The sequence below is a fragment of the Limanda limanda genome, chromosome 22 (assembly GCF_963576545.1).
Source record: "Limanda limanda chromosome 22, fLimLim1.1, whole genome shotgun sequence".
Lineage (NCBI taxonomy): Eukaryota > Metazoa > Chordata > Actinopteri > Pleuronectiformes > Pleuronectidae > Limanda > Limanda limanda.
In genome coordinates this window covers 2,913,347-2,937,081 of record NC_083657.1, presented here as the reverse complement: position 1 = coordinate 2,937,081, position 23,735 = coordinate 2,913,347, and the positions used below count along the sequence as shown (strand labels likewise).

Sequence of the window (23,735 nt, the reverse complement as noted above, 5' to 3'; positions counted from 1 at the left end):
CAGATCCTCCCTGAACAGCTGAAGCCTGAACTCATCTTTAACTTCTTACTCTGACTCTGTCACCTGCGTCCTGAACCTGGATTAATCCAACATAACCCCTGCAGAGCCAGATTACTGTTGGGAGTTTGATAAGAAATTGTGTGAGGCATTAAAATACATGAGCGGTTGGAACGAGACAAATGCAAAAGACAACACCGCTTTTTCACCGTGGGATTATGTCACAAGGAATGAAACAATAGGATCGAATGTGATGAATGAATTTCACTAGATTAAAAATCAGTGTCAGGGTTTTCAATTTGAGCTGAAAGGTTTTAGTTTTCAAATTAAAAAACATTACATTGCATTTCTCCAAGTAGTAAAGTTTCCAACCACAGTTAGATTTGCACCAGCACCATAACAAGCATATTTGAACATTTGCACTACTGCACAAATTGAACATTCACCTGTAAGGATATATATTTAGATGTATATATTTTATTTTCTATTTTAAATTTTTGATATATCTATTTCATTGTTATTCTATTTTATTCTTTTTTTATTCTATTTTACACTTGAGCATTGCTTAAAGAGAGTGTGTGACCCAAGCATTTCATTGACAGTGACTACTTCATGTTATCTCTGTTCATTTGACAATATTGAATCTTGAATCTTGGCTGGAGCTGACTCGTTCCTCTCGTCCCACGTCCGCTGGGATTAGTAATTTCTAATTGTCGAGTTGCTCGTGAAGTGGACGTGCAGCTGCAGCTCTTCTTGAACGACCCATTAAAACGATGAGACCATTGAAACAGCTGTGCAGCACTGAAGCCACAGCGTTCCCAGGCTCGTCCATTTGTTCAGCTCCACTCGGGCCAAATGAAGTTTATACGACAACAACAGCTCAAAACCCGACCGTCTTGAAGTTGAGTTTACGCACGTTTTGGAAGTTTTGAATCTGCAGCAAAGTCACGGCAAACAAAAGCGTCTTTTGAAGAAATTGGGAATTAAAGCTCTAAATTATTACCAGGAGCAGAAAGAAGAAGAATCTGAGGGAGCGGAGTTACGTAAGAGGATTTCTGGCTCAGAACCCCAATCTACTTACATAACTCTGGTTTGGGACAGGGAATGTGGTCATGGTGTGTGTGTGTGTGTGTGTGTGTGTGAGTGTGTGGACCACATGGGGGTGGGGGACATTTGGGGTTTAACTCCTTATCTGCGTCTTTCTCCACTTTTCTATCTCTCGTCTCTGTCCTTCCTCTCTTGTCTTCTCATTTCATTTCCCACCTCCTGAATTCACTCCCTAGGTTTATTCTTTAACGCTTTTCGTTCTTCCTGTGACTCCCAGAGGAGAATTTCTTCCTCCGTCCATCATTTACATCAGGCAGAGAAAGTCTGGATGGGGACAGATTGATGAAAAGACCAGAAGGGAGGAAAACCAGGTTGGGAATAAAGATTTGAGGATGATGCACAAAACCAAAAGTGAAAGAATAACAGTTTTCCTGCCTGGAGCTGTAACACACGCTGAAGGCAACTGATGCAACAACACAAGAGTACGACTCAACACAGTGAGACACTTCACTACACTGTGTTACACACAATCAGTCCGATTCAGTTTAAAGGAAACACACACAGACGCTTTAAATCAGAGAATAAAGATGGACGAGGTGTCTCTGAGTCCATCTCTTAGAGCAAACCACATTTATGCACATTAATGTCTATAAACAAGTTAAAAATGAATATGATCTGATCAATATTCAGCTTTAAGGACATGTAGTTGTTCTCTCCATGTTATAGTTGAACACAAATGGAGCAATCAGAGCAGTGAGAGTTTCTCTGCAGATTCAGGTCAGACGGAGGAAACAGACAAACTCAATTGTTATTTTTCAAATCTCTGGTACAGACGGTTATGCAACAGGAGATTCCCGTTTCCTACAAACAATCCTCCTGCTCCAGCTCAAAGCCAGACGCTCCAGATTGTTTCCAACACGAGTGAAAACCCGGAGAGCCAGACGCTCACATTTCAATCTGCATTTTAAAAAACGCTGACTTCAGCGTGTTGTGTTTTCTGAAATACGACTGAAGGTTCCTGGGTTATGAAATATAAACAGGCTGCGGAACAACAACAACACAAACTCACAGTGAGCTGAGCGAGAAATGATTCACAACACACATACACACCACAGGTCCTCGTCAGGTCAACACAAACAAATCTGCTTTTCGATTACTGTGCGATGTTTGTTTTTCTTTGGAGACTGAAGAAAAAATTGTGTGTAAACTGTGAAGAGGTTTGTCCTTTTGTTTGTGTTGTGTGAATATTTGTTTCTTTCGTGTGTGTTTGCTGTGTGTTCATCTATTTATTTTTGTTTTCTGTGTTTGCTACCCTTTGTCTTTTTGGTGGTGTTTTGTGTATTTTCTCTTTTGTGTTGAGCTCTCTCAGCCACCATAGTTTTTATTATAGTTTGACCCTCATGTTGCCTCTACATCCCAACACACACACTCACACAGAATATACAACAAACGCACACATACACACACACACAGACAAACACGTTCCTCCTCCTCTGGCTCCACATTGTTGTGCAGAGGGAGAACGAGGTTCACCCGGTGTTTAGGTATTTAGTTCTGCTCTATTATGCTATTTAATTTCATTTGCCTCCCGCAGACTTTCTCCTTTGTCCCTTAATCAAATAATAATCACTGCTGCTGGTTGGTGGTTAATCATTCCACTCGCCTCAAAGCCAGAGAACAATGCAAACATACATTTATGAGTTTTGGATCTGTGCTTCGGTTCCAAGTCGCTTCTGTTTATCTTCAGGATTTGGTTAGAAAATTAGCCGAGCGGCGTTTGTTGATAGAAGTTTGCTCCTCCCTCCTCACGAGCCGAGTGGTCGGTGAAATGAAAACACTCGTATCCCACAGAGAAGATTTTTAATTGTCCAGAAATCTCTCTCGTGGTTTCTTTAGGTTACAGCATGAGCAGATCATTCTAGGGGTTAAAACCCTTTGAGGGATTGGAACAGCAAACTTTTCACAAAGGATCTGAAGCTCGTCCTGAAGGAACCTCGAGCTGCTGGCTGCAGGCGTTGGTAGAATCTGGTTCTTCAGTAAATTCCGTAAATCAGCTTTAAAGAGCTTTTGGACTATTGGAGTTAGGGTTGCAAAATTCCGGGAATATTCAAAGTTGGAAACTTTCCATGGGAATTAACAGGAATTAACGGGAATATACAGGGATAAACTAGAAATGTTGTGGGTAATTTATACTAACTGTATTTACCTTGTCATATACAGACATAAATATAAACATTTTGTTGTGTCATAGGCTGATTTGAGTCCTGAGGAAACTTTGGGCACTTGACTATATGCTTCTGCATCGTTGTGTCATTCTTAACATAGGTCTTTGCACAGTATTTGCAAATGTACACAGCCTTTCCTTCTACATTGGATGGGGTGAAATGTCTCCACACATGAGAGAGTGCACGTGGCATTGTTCTGTAGAATAAGATGAGGAAAAAGTTTGTAAAAAAACACTAATGCAATGCCAGAGATATAAATAGTTAGCCAAACAATTGGAATAGTCTGTAAAAATATTTTACAATTGATGAATAAATGAATGGAACTATGCTAGATGAACAGATGAACAATCCTCAATCAGAATGCTAATATATTTTCCCAGTAATATCATGGAAACTTACCTGACTAGTCCTGCACACTACAGCAGGCCTCAATAGCCCTGCTGTAGAGTGAAGCATGCTGGGAGTTATCTGTGCATGTGATGGAAGAATGCACAGTGGAGGGTTGAAACTCAACGTTCCATACATCTTTAAAATAGAGTTTTGAATGATGTTTTTATTGCTCAGCCTTTAATTTGCATAGTTTTTTTTTTTTCAAAATTCCCAAAATTCCCGAGCTTTATATTCCCGTGGATAGTTTCCGGAAAGTTTCCAGAAATTTACCGGAAACTTTCCGCCCCTTTGCAACCCTAATCTCAGCTTCTGACCACGACTCACTGCTCGAGAGCTTTAAAACCAAACAAACTAAATAACCAGCAAACACACAACGTTCTGAGCTTTCACTCGTTTCTCTGATCCCTTTCTGAGTGTGGAAGTCGACCGGAGACCTTGACGCTGCCGAGTCTGATTCCGTGAACATGACCGTGGCCTCCCAGGCTCCTCGGGGCCGGGCGAGCCTCCTCTGATCCGAGGTCGGCTCTGCCAGCGCCGCTCGGCTCTCACACATTCCTCCAGAACCGGAGAGAATCGGTTAATCCCCGGAGAGCAGATAACCTAATGGAGCTGGACACGCTGCGGTCACACACCAGGGACAAGAAGTTCTCCGCTCAACTCTGGAACTAAAGCAAACAGAGACTTTCAAAACACTGGGAAACAGAATCACACTTATGTTATTTCATATGTAATCTTCTGGGTTGGATTCAGGTCTCAAGCTGCAGCAGCACGTTCACTCAGTGCTTCGTGGGGTTCTGAACACTTTTAAAACTTGGGGTAATTAGTGATTGTCGACCTTTGGAAGTAAAGTTGTTAACACTCCTACAAGTCTGGGAGTAATTTTCTGTCTCAATGGAGGTTTTGCATTGGGGGTGGGGGGGGGGAAATGAGTTTAGTCAGGGATGAAGTTTAATCCTCGGCTGTGAAATTGGGCCCAGATCTCCCAGGGAGGCAGTGACACGCTGACCGGACTCAAATACAATATATATATATATATATAAAAGATACATGAACGTGTAATACGTCTCTCTCCACGCTGACCTGCGGGCGTCCAAAGCCTCCTCAAGCGTGATTGGTCAAACTGGACAGAAAACCCACAAGACTCCGCCTCTAAAATGATTGGCCCTCACAGACGATCACGAGTAAAACAGATTTTTCTCCGAATCTGATCCTGACTCGATCCAAACTGTCTGTGCAGCTCTCAGCTCGAGTCCAGTGAATACACAACATGAGAAAATGAGAGATGAGTTAGAGAGACAGATAGAGAGACACCCCCCCCACTCGTCCCTCCCTCACCCACGTACCTGAGGAGCAGATCCACTCCAGTGTCCTGCAGAACGCACAGTAGAACCCGATGGAGAGAGAGAGAGAGAGAGAGGAGAGGGACAGTGAATGTGCCGTCTCCAGAGAGCAAATGGAGGGAAAAGGGCAGGAGGGGTGAGGACAAGTGTCGGGGGGGGAGGGAGGAGAGGGGAGAGGGGAGAAGGGGGAGGGGGGATTGATGGATTCACTCTTTTTCTTCTGCATGGATAACTCATGCCAGACTGTTTCTACTCCCCGGAGGAATGAGGAGATCTGAGGGTGGACGACTACTCTCTCTCTCTCTCTCTCTCGCTCTCTCTCTCTCTCTCTCTCTCTCTCTCTCTCTCTCTCTCTCTCTCTCTCTCTCTCTCTCTCTCTCTCTCTCTCTCTCTCTCTCTCTCTCTCTTCAGTGTCCTCATTCTACTCCCATGTCTCTCTCTCTCTTCACTTTAGCAATGTGTCTTTCTTTGTTTATGTAAAAGTTCTGCAAAGTGAAAAAGTCCAGAAGCTCCTGAAGCGTTTTTTCTGACAGAGGCTGAACAGAGGAGCTGCAGCTGCAGGTTTGAGGAAAGTGGTTTTTTTTCTGTTTCTCTGCAGCAACACTTCATCTGTTCTGTCGCTTCTCACACTTCCTTCTGTCTCTCTCACCTTTCTCTCCGTCTGTTTCGCTCTCACTCAAATAGAAGAACTTCATGTTCTCAGATATGATATCACTCTCTCTCTCTCTCGCCCAAGTCCTCAAAACGTCTCACGTGTCCTTTTACCAAATTACTTTACAGGTAAACTCTGGAGAGATTAAAACACATAAAGACGATAAATACTGTTTTAGTTTATTTTCGATTCATTAAAACCAGTTGCGATAATCTGAGGATTGGAAAAACCAGATGTAAATTGTACTCGGATTAGCAGGGAGGAGGAGGAAAGACAATCTCTCAGATAAATGAACTAACAACAATCTTTACATCTGAATATCTGAATACCTGAATTTATGAAACAACGGATCCACGCTGGAGAATAACTGAGGCAGGATCTTCCTCTTTTCTTACTCCTACGCCTGCAGAATAACCACTTCTTGAAATGTCATTCCCTTTTCTCTCTTTTTAATTTCCTCCCCGTCCCTCTGTCTCTGTCCTCTGGGTATTTCTGTCTCTCTCGACTTCTCACAGTCTCCAAACAAGGTCAAGCTAATACCCCACCTGGTTTAATAAGATGAAAAACCCAGCATCTCTCTCTCTCTCTCTGTCTGTCGCAGGAGTCGTCCCTGGACAATATCGTGAGCGGATTAAGCAGGTTGGAGGTGATGGAGGGCGGATGTTAGAGGAGAGGAAGAGGAGCAGAGGGAGGAGGAAGGGACTTATGGTGATAAACAATCCTCGGCTAACTCAAAGCTCTCAGTTATTGGACAAGAAGGGAGACGCTGCTGCAGTTTGACAAATGAAGATGTATTTGAGATGAGATGTAAACCCCGCCTCCTCCATGTTAGCAGATGGGACTTGGACCAAACATGAAAATTGATGCTTCTGAAACAGGCTGAAGGGATGAGCACATTTTCACCCTCGGAATCAGGAAAACCGTTTCATATTCCAACCATCGCCCGAGTTCGGAGAAAATGAGATGTGATGCATTTAAGCAGAAGCAGATGAGAGTTAGAGGAGGACAGGAGAAAAGGAGGGGAGGGACGGGAGCTCCTGTTCCGATGAGACCAGAGGAACAACAGAGATGGAGACAGAGGTTTGTCTTATCCTCAGCAGAGGACGACAGGAACTGACGGAGCAGGGAGGAGGAGGAAAGACAATCTCTCAGAGAAATGAACTAACAACAATCTTTACGTCCTGAATATCTGAATTTATGAAACAACGGATCCACGCTGGAGAATAACTGAGGCAGGATCTTCCTCTTTTCTGTTTCTGCTCCAAACCACAGCTCCCTCCCTCATCAGTATCCCCCTGTAAACACTTTCTCTGCCTGGAGGACACACACACACACAGACACACACACACACACACACACACACACACACACAAACACACACATCCTGGAAGGAAACTATATACAAACACGCACATGCTGCCCAGGAAACTGTCACTGACTCTCACACACACACACACATTACAGGCATATACACACTTTCAGACACATGTTCGAAGTTGGGTCTGTAAACACACACTCACACACACAGACACACACACAGACACACACAGACACACACCTGGCTCAGTGTGTTATGGTCCTCTGAAGCTAGAGAGTCATCCCTAGAAGGAGTGGAAAGAAAGAGGAGACCAGCGTCCTCTCTTTGTCTCCTTTCCCATCTTTCTCTCTCGGATGCTTTCTGTCGTTCGACCTTTGACCTTTGACATTTGACCTTTGACCTCCAGAATCGAACCAGCATATCTGTGAGTCTTTGTGAACATATGCACCAAATTTTGAGAAGTTTCCTCGAGGCGTTGTTGACATATCATGTTCACAAGATGGACGTTTGTGTGCAGCCCATCAGTAGAAACTGTTAATATGAATAATCTACAGCTCACAATAAAATACATTCAAACATCAGTTGTGTCTTTAAAAATCATATCAATCAAAAATATTAAATAATCACATAAAATAATGAGGGAATTTAACCCACAACCCTTTCTGTGCCTTGCTGGATGTAGAGTGCATCCTCCTTTCTTTCTCTCTGTGACCAAAACTCATTCAGATTCTGCTCTGCAGCCCCCAAAAAAAATATGATTTTAAAATATGTATCACAGAGCCGCCTTCAAAGTGCAGAGCAGGGGGTGAGGAGAGAGGGGGGGGTGGGGGTGAGAGAGAGACTGAGAGGGAAGGAGAGGAAGAAAGAAAGGAGGAGAGATGGAGAGTCATTGGGTGGAGGAGGAGAAGAAAAAGAAGATTACAGTGATGGTGATGGAAACAAAATGTTCATCATATTCTAATTATCACACACGCAAACAGACACAGACACACACACACACACACACACACACACACACACACACACACACACACACAGGAAAGGAAACTGTGTTGGCAGATTTACACACCTCTACCACCTCCTAGTGGCCACGACAGGAACTGAAACCTTGGCAACTGAAATTAATTTAATGGCAAAGATCATTTTTTGTTTGATTTATTTTCTGTATTTTGTTATTCATTGAACCTGGTGTGTTTAAAAAGGCAATTAAATGAGCTTTTAAATGAAAAGATGTGACAACAAATAAGGTATTGACTATAATTGTTGTGATTATATTACATTTTCTCCTGAATTCATCCGTCAGTGAATATGATTTTGCCGGGAAACAGAAATCGAGGCTTCATATGAGGCTCGAGCTCATTTCCTGGATTTAAAACCCAATTTCCTGAACTGATCTCAGAGCAGCCGCCTCTGAAAACACACACGACAGTCGGTGAAATAAGAAAATAAAACGTTTAAATACATCGAGACAAATCATCTGAATGAACATTTCTACACAAACAAGGGATTAAAGTGTTAATAAAAGAATTTGAAGATCTTGAATGACCTTCACTGTGAATTTGAGCCAGAACTCAAAGGGAAAATAAAACCCTGCAGCATCAGACTGAGAAACAACACACACACACACACACACACACACACACACAAACACAGTAGGCAACATTCCCCACAAACCTGTCCCGCAAACCACAAGAAACTCACACACAAACACACACACTCGTTACACAATGACTCACTGTAAAAAGAATCTGTTTGGACATTTGAAGCATGAAGTGAATGTGATGTAACACAAAGCAAAACAGGAACCACGTGCATACACACACACACACACACACACACACACACACACACACACACATGCACACACACACACACACACACACACACACACACATGCACACACACACACACACACACAGCCTGGCTAATGACACATTCCACAACAGAGGTCATCGCACGTCGGTGAAATTCCTTTTTCGTCACCAGTTCATCCCTCCTTCCTCTTTCTTTCTTTTCGTTTCTTTCTTCTCTTCTTCCTCATTTCACTGTTAACTTCTCTCTCTCTCTCTTTATCCCAAACAGAGGAATAAAGTGATTTATTTATTAATAAAGAATATTTCCCGTGAGTCAGTGAGACGCTGCCGCCCCCGAGGGGAAAGTGAGGCCGGTGGAATTAACTAAATCTGCTAAATCACAGAAAACCAGACTGAGGGAAGAACTTTAATTCAGTGAATCTGAATCTGGGCCAGAAGTCGCCTGCAGGCTGGAGACCGGCAGCCGGGCGTCCATGAGCAAGGCATCAGTCTCACACTTCACCCAATATTTACATTTCGCAAATAAAAAGCATTAGCGTTGGCTTTGAATTTGTATTTAAGATTTAGATTCATGCCCAGAGGCCTGGTTGCACACGTAGACTTTGTTCAAATCCATCCCGGTGAAGTCATACGTGTCCAAACCACAAACCACAACCACAATAAGACGCACAACACACACACCGACAACAGCAACAATAATAAAAGCAGCAGATGTTTGATAGAATAACGATTGGAACCAGTGATTGTTGTGTGTTTGTTGTGATGTGGTTTGGATAATGTGTCCACGGAGATTTGTTCCCAGTTTGAATTCCACGTGCACATACGACCCACACGTGTGTATCTTGGCTCCGTGTGCAGGATCGTGACCTAACTTTCTTTTACTGCTTCACTCTCGTGTTGTTGCAGCTTTTACAGGAAAAATACATTTTGCAGATTGTGTTTTTAAAGCAGAAACAACCAAATGTATAATTTAGTTTCTCATGTCCATTGGAGCCGTGTAGAAACAAGTTCTATTCACATGTTCTCTCTCAGAGAAGCAGCAACAGCGACCGTTCACATGATCAATCCGTTCATCGTGTTTCAGGTCCAGACGACATTTTGACTCAGATAAATTCAACTCTATGTTTATAAGTTTGAAGGTCAAAGGTTAAACTGCACTCGAGTCTGAAACTCTAAACTTCAATCGAAGGACGTTTTCCACCGAATAATCTGCAGCGTCCAGAGTGAGAGGTGTTGACAGGAGAGATGTGTGTGTGTGTGTCTGTCTGTGTGTGTGTGTGTGTCAGGGCAGTGTGCCTGCTTCACACAGGGCACTAATAAACACAGAGGGCAGATAGAGGACACACACACAGACACACACAGACACACACAGTACCGATGAAATCAACCTGAGCTGCTAAAAGACAGCTACAAAATAAAAGTCTGTAAATAATACGAACAATAATGAAACAAAATGTGGATTCTGACGACACACACACACACGACTCATAAGTGACGACAAACAGCACAATAAAGAGTGTCGTCGCAGGTCGGCCGCTTGTTTACAGACACGCACACAAACACACACTGTTGTTCTCACACCGCGTCCAAACCGCAGAGCCGTGTGTGTGTGCCAGGTACTGAGCTGGTGGCAGCAGGGACACACACACACACACACAGAAACACACACACACAGACACACACACAGACGCTGAACTCATCAGGGGGGTTCAGGTCCATGTGTTCAGTGTCAGAACTTGTGTTTTTCTCTGCACCACAACACAAAAAAACTGTTTTCTCCGACACCTCCTGTCGAATCTGATCCAACAATTATTTTCTTCTAACGTTCAAAATAAATAAGGTTAATAAATCACAGTCCGTTTTTTATCAAAGTAAATGTTTCACGTCCACAAAGAGAAACAGATATTTCAAGAATGCTTTGTAGACGACGACAAAACATTTTGTCATGTAGGTCAACTCCTTCTCGTGCTTCACAACCCTGTTATCGATGTAACACAACTGCACAAAAAGACACACACTTTACACACTCTTCCCTGCATGTGAGTCAGGTAACTCCCTTCACAAAGAAGCGATATTCCCCTCTTCCTGGTTCCCATTCTCAAATTGAATAACACACACACACAATCACACTAACACACACACACACACACACACAGACACACACACACACACACACACTCTCGTCATCTGGAAGTGATTGCCTCACCATTACAGAATGCCTTGGCCGACGCTAAGCGTGTTGGTGTTGACAGCCAAGCTTTTGTCTAGAAGAGCCCTGAGAGGAAAGCACTCAAACATACACACACTACACACACACACACACACACACACACACACACACACACACACACACACACACACAGACCTACAGACACACACACGCACAAAGTTCTATCACTGTATCTCTATAATGTCTTCAGTGTTTACATACTGCTCCCATCATAGACTCTACATCTGCCCTTTGAACAATATGCCTTCATTGAGACACACACACACACACACACACACACACACACACACACACACACACACACACACAAAGACTCACACATGCACACACACACACTTGGAACCCGTCCCCTCTCCTCTTCCTTCTCCCTCCATGATAGGAATCTGCTCTCTAGGAGATAATATAAACTTGGACCCTCTCCACTCACACTCCATCTGAAGCAAATTTTTAAGTTGCAGGGTATATATATTTATATTTATACATATACAAATATATATATATATATAAATATATATGTTTACAGCAGCAGGATGAGAACCTTTCATAACTTTTCATAACCGTGGAGGTTTGGAACCCACATCCCCTCCACTATTTGGTCGAGGTGAAGTTTAACACAAACGGAGGGTGTGGTTGAATAGCAGCCGGAGAGAGAGAGAGAGAGAGAGAGAGAGAGAGAGAGAGAGAGAGAGAGAGAGAGAGAGAGAGAGAGAGAGAGAGAGAGAGAGAGAGAGAGAGAGAGAGAGAGAGGGAGAAGGAGAAATGTGAGATATGTCCTGTACGAGGAAAAACACAACATCTGCACGAAAAAAAAACTGGAAAAGTTGGACCTCAGAGGAAAGAGTGCTGTTCTGCACATGTATTCATGACACACACACACACACACAGACACACACACACACACACACACACAGACACACACTCAGGGCCTCTTCCTGCATTATATCACCACTGTTACTCAATCTCCTCGGCTCCTGTGATATTTGTTATTTTTCACACTGAGGAGAATCAGTCGTCTTCCTCTCTTTCTCTAACTTTTCATTCCTCCGGACTTTTAATCCTCAGATTCTGAATTTTAATCTTTTACTACGACAAGTTGAGCTTTATATTTACGGTATTTAAACCAAGCGATATGAACGATTTAATTTCGAGATCCAAACCCTGCAGATTGTTTAAATATAAATATTGCTGCTGTACTGAAAGTGACTTGGACGTGAACTGAACATTATTTATAATAGATGGTAATAATAAACACAGATGGACGATAAGACTCAGCTTCCTGGACGTGAGCGCTGCCGTCCTGTGCGTTTGGATCCATCTTCATCTACAGTTCTTCTGTATTGATAAATTCAATAAAGCTGTTCTTCCTTTAGATCATCCCCATGTCTTCTGTGGGTGTGTGTGTGTGTGTGTGTTTGTGTGTCTTTGTGTGTGTCACTTTCACAGTCTTTGACAAATCGCCTCGGATATTAGAAAAACTCCACAAAGGTTCACTGCAGGACGACCGAGAAGCAAGACATTACACACACACACACACACACACACACACACACACACACACACACACACACAGAGACACACACACACACAGGTTGGAGTTCATGGAGGTCTACAACAGTGCACAATAGCTCTGGGTGGTTGCCATGGCAATGGGTCCGACCAACAGTGAAATATGATTTTTTGTAAAAAGAGGAAAACGTTTGTGTGTGTGTGTGTGTGTGTGCATGTGTGTGTGTGTGTGTGTGTGTCTGTGTGTGTTATCACATGCAGTTTTCTCTTTATTTATGTTTCAGCTCATGAGCGAGCCCAAGAATAAAGTTAACCGACTGTGGACGTGAACTTGCTGACAGCAGTGTGTGTGTGTGTGTGACAGTGTGTGTGTGTGTGAGAGTGTGTGTGTGAGTGTGTGTGTGCGTGTGTGTGTGTCAGGGAATGTGCCGGGCTCTGGGTCAAGAGAGGAAGTTGTTAGCAGGTTTTCATCTCCGACTCTTTTACCTGAATCTACGACTCTCTGGATTCCAAACAACGGCACCTTCCCTCTCTCTCTCTCTCTCTCGTTAATTTTAGAGCACACACACACACACACACACACACACACACACACACACACACACACACACACACACACACACACACACAAAGACAGACACACACACACAATGATTTACAGACACAACTTTCTGCAGCTGCCACATGTGAGTGTGATGATACAGAAGAAAACACTGATGTTTGCGTCGGAGCCGAGAGAAGAAACAACTTCTCCTTCTTCTCTTTGGGTTAAGAAAAGTTCACAAGTTCCTTTTTCTATCATTATCACAATTATTCATGAAGTTATTTTAACAGGTTCCAGCTGCTTTATATCTTTACAGATGATTTAGCAACTGGACGAAGTCAATTGGTCCAATAAATCAATATCAGATCGATATCTCCGATGGAATCTCTCCTTGGCCGAGAGAGGAGAGTTCGAGATAGAGAGTGAAAAGAAAAGAGGGCAGCGTCTCCTCTCTCTTGAAGACTACATTGTTATAATGAATAATTTAGCTCATGAGAATCTGCTTCTGGTGATTTGTCAGCTTTGAATATTAAATTTCACTAAAAATCTGAATCAGATTCCTTAAAAATAAAAGCTCTGTTTGGTTTTTCTCTTCGAGCCCTGCAGTGTTTTGGAGCCGAGGCGGGAAGTTTCTGTTTCTGCTGCTGCTGCTCTCTGATTCACCGCCGGTAGGAAGGGAGGTGGTGGGGGAGGAGAAGTGAACATTTTGACACTGAGAGGATTTTGGAACCCACAACCTGTGCGTGGAGGAAGCTCGGTCAGAACCGGTGTTTATCTCTCCAACGTCGACTCAACACAGGTTCGCAGGAGGCCGAGCTCTCGCCGACGGTTTGTAAAAAACCTGCTGAGACGTGTGAGGATGGAAAGAAAGAAGTGAGGCCGGAGGAGAAGGGGAATTACAGAGGGGCCGGCAGGGAGGGATATTGAGTCATGAGGTTGACGTCCTCCCGTGGGAACGAGGGAGGAGAGAGGGAGGAGGGGAATTAGGGAGAGAGAGAGAGAGAGAGAGAGAGAGAGAGAGAGACGATAGGGAGTAAAAGCTGTTTTCTTTCTCATCAAACTTTCATAACTTTGGAAGGAAATGAGTCGAAAGAAAGTTACAGGCGATCCCGTGAAATCATAAATGTTATACATCTTTCCAAACTTTTTCCAACCAGCTCCCTCGTAAAAATCTCTGGAAAATGAGGAGTCGCACACGTGGAAGACGCAGACAAAGAGGACGACAACTTAGAAAGACGACGACATAGGAGACATTTGGTGATAAAGGCCGAGGCTGGTGACCCCTCACCTGAACGTTCCCCACATTCTGACTGATGAAAAACTCATATCACCAATTCCACTGAACCTCAAAAGAGAGAGAGGCTAACGTTGGGATGTTTGATCAGCGATACGGCCACTAGAGGGCAGCGCAGAGTCGAGCGATTTCTGACAACAAACATGGCGACGGTGGAGAAGGCAAAAGTCTCTCGTCATAACGTTCCACCATTGTAGAAATCTCTTCCTCTTGTCCTGTTATAACCTCGAACTAGTGGCGAGTTGATTCCGTGCAGATTTACGCTTTAAAACAAACTCGCGATCTACGACTGCGAGCGTCAAAACGAGCGGGAAAACGTTTCAGTTTCTGCAAAATCAGCCTGAAAAGTCTGTTGTGGGTCAAACGGAGGAATGTGGTTTCTCAGAGAACCGAGTTGGAAACAGGCACCGAAAGAAAACACAAGACTCTGGTTCCCATTCACATACTTGGGAAGTGAAGCATGTGAATCTGAGCGGGCACGACAGAAAAGAGAGAGAGACAGAGAGAGAGAGCGGGCAGGAAAGGGGGCGAGCGAGAGCTGCAGAGGACACATTCCTCCGGTCCAGGTCGTCCTGAGTGACGGCTTCCAGGCGACTCGCACTCGTGATATCGAGCTTTCCAACGCCCGCTTCCTGTCTCAGTGGGACTCTTCCCCCCCCCCCCATTGGCCCCCGGGAAGAGGAAACCAGCTCGGACCACCGTGGCCCTTCATCGTGTCGGGACCCGGATCCACGAATCTGAGCCGCCCGAGACTCACCGAGCTTTAACCATCGCGGCAGGAAATGGATTTGAAGTCGTCCAATCGGCTCAGAGAGTGAAACCAGACACAGGAAGTGTCGAGGACGATGTGGAAACTGTGAGACACACATTCACTTGACATGTGGGAGTATAGAAGTGTAATAACATCCACTTTCAGCTGGTGTGGATGGAAATACAGAGACACAAAACAGATACACAACAATGATTGTAAAGAGACGCAATCGACAACAGAGGGACACAGAAGTACCGAGACATTGCAATAAGACCAAAAGACACAAAACTGTTGTTGTGTGTTCCTTCCCGTCATGTTAAATTGAGGGACCATGTTAAACTCCTCTTCATCAACACACACGACAACATGCATTGTGTTAATAAACGTGAGGCGGTGAAGATGAACTCGGCGAAAAGAGGAAGAACCCAAATGTTTGCTCCTTGTTTTTCTTTTGGGTGGAAAGTAGATCAATGTTTTCAGTCCTCTCGGAGACAGTAGGAGGCGAGAAACACAGGGGGGGGGGGGCGTTGGAGCGAGGAAGATGAGGAGAGATGAAGGCTCAGGCCGGAGCTATTGATTATTTGAGCCGTGTGCTGCTGCTGCCCACATGCTAGAGATACACACAGCCCACACACAACCCAGAGGACGAGGGAGAAATCAACACGTGTACAGTGATGAGTCTTTCACACACACACGCAGAAACACACACACACACACACACACACACACACACACACACACACACACAGGCCGACACAAGGGTGCGTTCGCTCTTGAAAAGTAAAGTAAACTGAACGCTGCTTTTTGTTTTATGCTTCATCCTCGTCTCTCTGCAGCTCCACATCTGGTCTGTGTTTAGAGGGAATCTCTCTCTTATCATTCTGTACGTGCTCACACTCACACACACACTCGCACACACAGACACACACACACACACAGACACACACACACACACTCACACACACACGTTGCTGACAGCCTTGTAAACTCACGGACAGCTTACTTTACTCATGCTATTACTTTGCTCACTCTTGAGTTGTAACGCAAACACAGAACGAAACCCTGAGCGGCAAAGTTTGTGCAAAGTTTGCCGTGGGGGATGAAAACAACAGGTTGGCGAGGGAAAATCTCCCATCATGCATCTGGGCTTCTTGGGGATGAAAGGTCAAGCTGAACCACAGGAGCTTCCCCTGCAGGTGATAGAGGAGCATGACAAGCGGCTAACGTAATGTATCAAATTCTAGTTTTAGATTATTGATTGTTATTGTGAGTCATCGGAGTCGTTTAAAAGATCGAAACCATCTCGCTACTGTCAAAGTGTTTCTCTGGGACGTTAAGAGACTGGAGCTGTTTGAGATAATGAGGGAAAAGTTTGAAAAAAGGTTTGAAAAGTTTTACTCTCAACTCCACATTTGAAATTGGTTTCGAAAATTGCGGATTGACACAACATTAAGTTGAGACCAACAGGTTTAGTTACCTTCATAAACTGTTTATAAAAATGGACGTAGACTCCGGGTCCAGAAGGTGAAGCCAACGTGGACCTGAAACCTGCATACTCTCACATGACCAGCAGAGGGCGACTTCTTATAGCATTCTATGAGAAAATTACTATTGATTTATAACGTTAGTAAATATTTTCCTAAGGAGTTTATCGCTCAATCTCTAGTTTCAAAGTGAGAAGTTCATCGTCAGTGTTGATGTGCACGAACTTTCCACGTCAAACTTTCCTCTTCCGGCCGATGAGGCAACAGGTGACACGAGCATCATCCTGAATCTGACCTGCTGAGCCAGAGGTCACCAGAGGTCAAAGGAAGAGGTGACAGGTGGAGCCTGCTGCCTTCAGGGACATCCTGTAAACCTGCACACCCTCGACCTCAAGTCACAGAAAGTCACTGGAGCAAGAACTGGTATCAAATCCAGGTTTTATGCACAATTCTCACTTTTCCCACTGGAAGTTATGATTGAGAATCATATTTAAAGTGAATCCTGATGTTTCCTGCATCAACTGAAGCCTCACACACACATGCCATCCCATAATAAACACTCTTATTAAGCTTGAGTTTAATAAGTGAGTCCCAAGATGCGTCCTGAACCAAAACCTCCAAACCAAACCACAGATCTCTGCAGAAACCAAGCAGCAGATTTCAGCCCAAACTTTGCCACCAGTCCCTTTGACTCCCCGGGGACGGAACCTGCTCCAGCGGACAAAGTGGCCCCAGGTGAGTGTTCGATTCCCTCTTACCTCTGGGCGGAGGCTTGCTGAGCAGCTCCGTGACGCGTCCCTGCAGCCGGACCAGTCGACCCTCCAGGGCTCCGGACCGGTGGACCACGGACACCAGGTCCGCCTCCAGCTCCTGCAGGATGCTCACCGAGTGCCTCGACAGGTCGGACAGCTGCCGCAGCACCGAGCACAGGGAGAAGCCCACCACGTCCGCCAGGTCCGAGAAGACCTCCGGCACCTGGCGGGGTCGCAGCCCCCCTCCAGCGGGTCTGCACACATCTTTGGGAAGAGTCGTCCTCTTGCAGAAAGGCATCGTCCCCCCCCCACCACCCTGACAGACAAGGTAACAAAGTGGAAGAGCCAAGTTAGACCCCGGACTGGCTGTTCCCTCCGCGGGGGGTCGGGACGCAGACCCCGGGACCTGCAGGAGGAGAAGCTCCGTGCGCGTCGTGCGTCCTCATGGTTTCTGAGCTTTTCTGTGTTTTGTGCGTGGAGGAGAGACTCAGTGTGTGTCTGCTGCTGTCAACACAACCACACACAACCACAGACACACACTCAGGTCCGGTTCCAGCTCTTCACAATCAAAGTCTGGACTCACAGCCTTTTCCCAGAGATCTACCTGTGTTATAGTTCATCTATTAAACACTGATCCAGACAATAAACTTAGAGACTTTACAGACAAACTTTATCATATTCTAAACTTTAAATATATTTAAACTGGCTTTATTTAATATGTTTATTTGTATAAAAATACATATGTTAAGATTTTTATACTTAAAACAGATTTAAACTGACTTCTTTGACTTTGTAAGTTATGTTTTGGTCTTTATTCTATATGTATATTCTATGTTTTTGTTTTAATCAAATTAAATCTTTGCCTTTATTTTAATTTTACATTAATACTATATGTGTTTTCTAGCTTAATTCATAATATCCACATCAGTTATATAATGTCTCCCCCATCATTTGTCTCAGTTTGTCAAGGACTCACTATTATATCAGTTATTTGACTTTGATTTCATTTTGGTGTAATTGTGTTTTTTATTACTGTCCTTTCAGCCCCCTCATAACTTCTTGTGCTTTTATTTTGAAGCTCCAAAGACCAAACTCACTCCTTGTTCTCCTCCAGCTTGACTCAGTGCAACAGTCTGGTGTTTCCCGAGAAGAGGAGGAAACCTGTCTGGAGGAAGAGGAGGAAGAAGAGGAAGAGGAAGATGAAGGATGCTGATGAACTGTCCTTAATGGACACAACCAGTTTTAAACTATACAATAAAAGTAAATTAAATTAAATACTTTCCTGATGAGGGAAGATGAAGCTGGTTAAAGAAACAGAAACAATACGTTACATAGATTTAACTTTAAAAGTATGAGTTCAAATGAATATATACAAACAATAACGTTTCTACTTGAGTAAAAGTAATTATTGCTTTTAAATAAACTTCAGGGAATGATTTTTGATGAAAAATCAATGATAAATCATCAGTGATCTGAACCAACAAATCATTTCTCTGCTGAATCCAAACGTCCAGGACTGAAGTCAATCACCAGCTTGACCCCAGCGTTTCCCTCCAGTCGTTGTTTCCACGTTACGCCGGTTTCCCACGAGCGTGACCCGAGGTCAGAGGTCGACCACAGCAGCCGTCAGAGTGGATTACTCATCAGCTTCATTACATAACCGCAGTCACAAGATCCTCATTAGATTTCACCCGGAGGAACTGGAGTCGCTTTCTGCTTTTCCTGCTTTTTCCTCCTGGTCCCTGAACCCGTCCCTGGTCCAGGCCACATCTCTCTGGTGAACCGACATGACCAGAGACTCCCGGTGTTTTCCTTCCTCTCCACAAAGTGACAGCAAAGTGCAGAGTGAGGAGAAGTGTCCCACCGCAGAGGTTTCTCCTTCTGGAGGCTTCTCCTCCAGGAGGTTTCTCCTTCAGGAGCCTCTCAGGGGACAGGACGTGGCTCCTGGACTCCGAGGAGAAGCTCTGTGCCTCCTCTCATCGGAGGTGACCCACAAATTCACATTTTAAACCCCAAAATATCATGTGAAGGATCCAATACTTAGTCTGAATGATTTAACATTTGTTTTAAAATCACAGTTTCGTCAACACGGTACATTTTCTCTTCTCTGACCCTTTTCATCTGAATAATTAGAAGAGTTCCGACAAAAGTTAAACAATTTCCAACGTTTAATGAGAACAAGACAAATATTGAGGAGAATTCTCGGGAGAAATAACCAATTCTATGATGCAATCTTGTGTGTTTTTCATCATCTACCCTCACAACAAGTGAATTAACATTTAATATCTATATATGGTTTAGAGGATTTAACATTAACAGCTTCACCTTTATTTAACTTCATTGAGCCTTTTGAATCCACACACTTTGTCTTCCAGGACCCTCCACTTTCTGCAGAACCCAGTGAAACTCCCCCCTTCCTCCTCTCGAGTCTCGTGAACGTACCCCTCCTCCTTCCTCCCCCTCCCCCCCGAACCAGCCCCAATAACAGCACATCTGGTCCTCGGAGCGCCCCCCCCTCCCCACGGGCCCCCTTCAGCAGCCCCTCCCAGACGTGAACTTGGCTTACCTAAATGTTTTTGTTCATGCAGTCTGAGTCGGTCATATGGAGAGGGGGGGAGGACGGAGAGAGAGAGAGAGAGAGAGAGAGAGAGAGAGAGAGAGAGAGAGAGAGAGAGAGAGAGAGAGAGAGAGAGAGAGAGAGAGAGAAGGAATTTCAACATAAACGGCCTTTTATTGACACAATTGAAAACATCAACATGACGTGGGGGGGATTGTGTGTGTGTGTGTGTGTGTGTGTGGTGTGTGTGTGTGTGTGTGTGTGTGTGTGTGTGTGTGTGTAAGAAGAAGAAGACATGTGAAAGAGGAGAAGAAGAAGGAGGATGGGAGCGGCCACATTACATCATCCACCCTCTCACCACGGCCTCCACCCTCATCACACCAGCGTTGTTACTTCGCCCCAATCAGTTGCCATGACAACCCCAGGTGTCAATTAATCAATCAACCAACCAGAATCGCATGGAGGCGACCGGTCGGTTTAAACCGGGCGTGAAAACCACCGATGGCGCCCTCAACTGTCGAGGAGCCGGTCGACCAATCAGGCGACAAGCAGTCAATCACATGGAAGCCATTGATTAGAAACAGCTGCCCCCCCCCCTTCCCTTCCTCCCTCCCTCCCTCCGATGACTGACTTCATTGTTTCAGCTCACTCCACTTCCACTCCCTGACTTCACCTCCATCACTTTGCTTCCTTCTCTCCTTCTCTCCTTCACTTCCTCGTTGTCACTCTTCAGACGCCTCAGTCAGCTGAACTGGTTTGTGTCTCACTCCATATATCCCATGATTCATTGCAAACACACAGCTAACGAGGACGAGGCTCTAACGAGGAGGAGAAGGGGGTGGAGCCTGACCGGAACTCAAAGACACGCCCACCTACACCTGCCACCTGCACCCATTGGACGGTACTATCTGTAAATCACACTGTGGTATATACAGTAGAGTCATTTTTCTCATTTACTTCTATAGAAACAACCAGTAGAGTCGCCCTCTGCTGGTCAGAGAGAGAATACAGGTTTCAACCACTTCTGTATTGGCTTCACTTATATTCTACATCCATTAAACACCTTAATAAAGTGGTTAAGATATTCAAGGGTGGTGTGACCTTTGACCTCTACTTGACTCCTGGCTGCAGACGTGTTGGTGAAGGTGACACACGGTGAAATCAAAAGACAGGTTTCTTTAAACACTTCAAGGTTTTGTGGTTGAATAACAAATCAAACGTGGCAGCGTTGTCCCCATTTTGTTTATCGGCCTGGGACCAGTTCTTGTAAACAAATAAGTGCACGCACACACACACAGAGACACACACACACACACACACACACACAGTCTTTGAACAGTGGAAATGTGAGACTCACCAGACGCATGCTTTGCTCCGGTCCTGCTCTACATCCCCTTGTGAGCGGAGCAACAATCACATTTGATTCAGAAACACACACACACAGACACACGCACAGACACACACAGACACACACACACACTGCACAGTCACACTGAGGCTTTGAAGTGCATTTGGCTCGTTGGTGAGAAAAGCAAATGAAATGTGAGCTGCAGAGGAGAAACATGCAGAAAACCAACGTGTTGAATTATCTTACAGAGGAGGCAGAGAAACACAACAGGCCTTCAGTCTGTAGAAATCAAATATATTCATATTTATTATTGTTATTATTATTCATCCTGCATCAGTTGTGTGTTCACTGTGCAAGAAGCTTATCAGCCGGTGATAAGTCTGAAAACGTCTCTGGAATAATCCTGAGTTAAACGTGCGGAGAAAGTCCAAACGTCTCCTTTGTTTTTAATGTTCACTGAAACAATCTTTCCTTTCCTGTTTGTGGAATCAACTGTTTATAATAAAATACGTAGACTCCGGGTCCACAATGTGAAGCCAATGCAGAATTTGCTGCAACCTGTATTCTCTCAACTGACCAGCAGGGGGCGACTCCACTGGTTGTTTCTATAGAATGTCTCAGCTCTAGTTTCAAGTCTTCTTCAATTCATCATGATGTTCATTCAGTAAATTATGATCATTTAGAGTCAAGTAGACCATAAATCACTGTATACATTGGATACTGAGTGATTGACAGCTAGTAACGTCCAATGGCTGCAGCATCCTTGAGCTCTTTGTCAGGCTCCACCCCCCCACTCCTCCAAATATGGCTGCTTCTGGATCAAAAAAACAGAAATGCCGAACTTGAGGTTCCCAAACGGCAGCTCACAAACCAGCAGGTGACATCACACAACAGTCAAACTGTTCAGAACATTGTCCTGAAATTATCGTATTTCTAAAGTTATTCAAGGAGAAACTCGTTCATTAAAAGCATCTTAAACTCAAGTGTTCATCCATCAGTCTCTGATATGACCCCTACGACCTTCAGTGACCTTGAACAGCGCTGGTGAGTCGAGGGTCGAACTCAAGACGAACACAAACTGTATTTTGCACATTTTTTATAACCCTCCTTGTTTTGAAAAGCTGCAGATTCACTCTCCTCTCTTCCACAGATGATGGATCACTGCACTGTTCAGTGTCAGAGAGCAGACGGTCATGGGAGTGAGCCGTGCCCCCTCTACACACACACACACACACACACAGACACACACATCATGCTGCGTGTGTGTGTGTTGTAGCATGGGTCATGTGCTGCAGAGGCGTGGTTGGAAATGGAAGTCACGAGTTTGGGCGTCTCGATCTCTTGCTCTTTTTATGTAAACGCACACAGTCACTAGAGAAGCTGAAGGCCGGGAGAGGAGACACAACACACACACACACACACACAGACACACACTGAGGTGGCGAGTGCCAGGCCAGGTTTCCACAGCGCAGAGCAGGCTGGATCTCAGCAGTCACCATATGGACTGGTACTGGAGTCGGAACACAGAGATGGAGGGATGCATGTTTGGAGGGATGAGGGGTGGATGAAAGGGAAGGATGGAGGGATGAAGGGAATCAGCACATGTAGGGAAAGGAGGGGAAAAGGAGACAGGATGAAGGGAAAGCAGGCGAGAGAAAATTAAATTGAGTGGTGTGAGGAAGGATGGAGGATATTTAGAGAAAGAGGGAATATTAAAAGAAAAGGGAAGATTAGGTGGGAGAGAAAAATATGAAAGCATTTCAGGGAAAGATGGGAGGAATAAGTGTAGGAAAGGGAGGAGAGTGGAAAAAGGGAAAGAGAACAGATGGATGGTGCATGGTGGGATGGAGGGAGAGCAGGATGGAGCGAGGGAGGATGGGCTGACTCCAGGAGAAGGATGGAGAGATGGTTGCTTTGAATATAAATCTTTTGGGACTGGTGAAGTTGTCATGGTAACAACCACAGATCAAACATACTTCATCTAAAACAGAACAAACCATTATTCAATTACAACTAAGGAAACATTTTGTTCATCACTTTATATCAAGGGCGAAACTATCAAAATGATTTAAGTGTAAAGAGAAAAAATCATTATGGTTTAATATTATTATATTTAATGTTTAATTTGCTTTAAAGTTAGGACAGGATATAAAAAGACCAATGAAACCTTTGTCACTGATTGGTTAATGTGAATAAAATGTAGATCACGTCAGTTATTGAGTCTTTCATGACTTCAATATATAATTTTTGATCTAAATATTGTTTTTTACACCAGTTTAACTTTGACCGACCAGCACTTGAAGTTGATCTACAACTGAACCTTAAATCTGGTTATTTTGCACACAGGTTAAAATACCATTATAATAAACTGGTTAATTTAGGCAAATCAACTTTGAACTTTTTTAATGAATTAATCTCTAAAAAAAAAATTAAGTCCACAGTAGAGCAGAGGTCAACTTCTGTCCTGTGAACTTCCACATTCCTCA

General features: G+C 44.2%; 1 protein-coding gene across 1 annotated transcript in view; it reads right to left on the bottom strand.

Annotated features, from left to right (window-relative positions):
- Nucleotides 1-17,642, bottom strand: part of nhsl2 (NHS-like 2) — a 72,761-nt gene extending 55,119 nt beyond the window's left edge. Inside the window, exon 1 of the mRNA XM_061066616.1 lies at nt 17,351-17,642. Within this exon, the coding sequence (XP_060922599.1) occupies nt 17,351-17,642 (292 nt within the window). The remainder of the gene's footprint in view (nt 1-17,350) is intronic.
- Nucleotides 17,643-23,735: the final 6,093 nt, after the last annotated feature.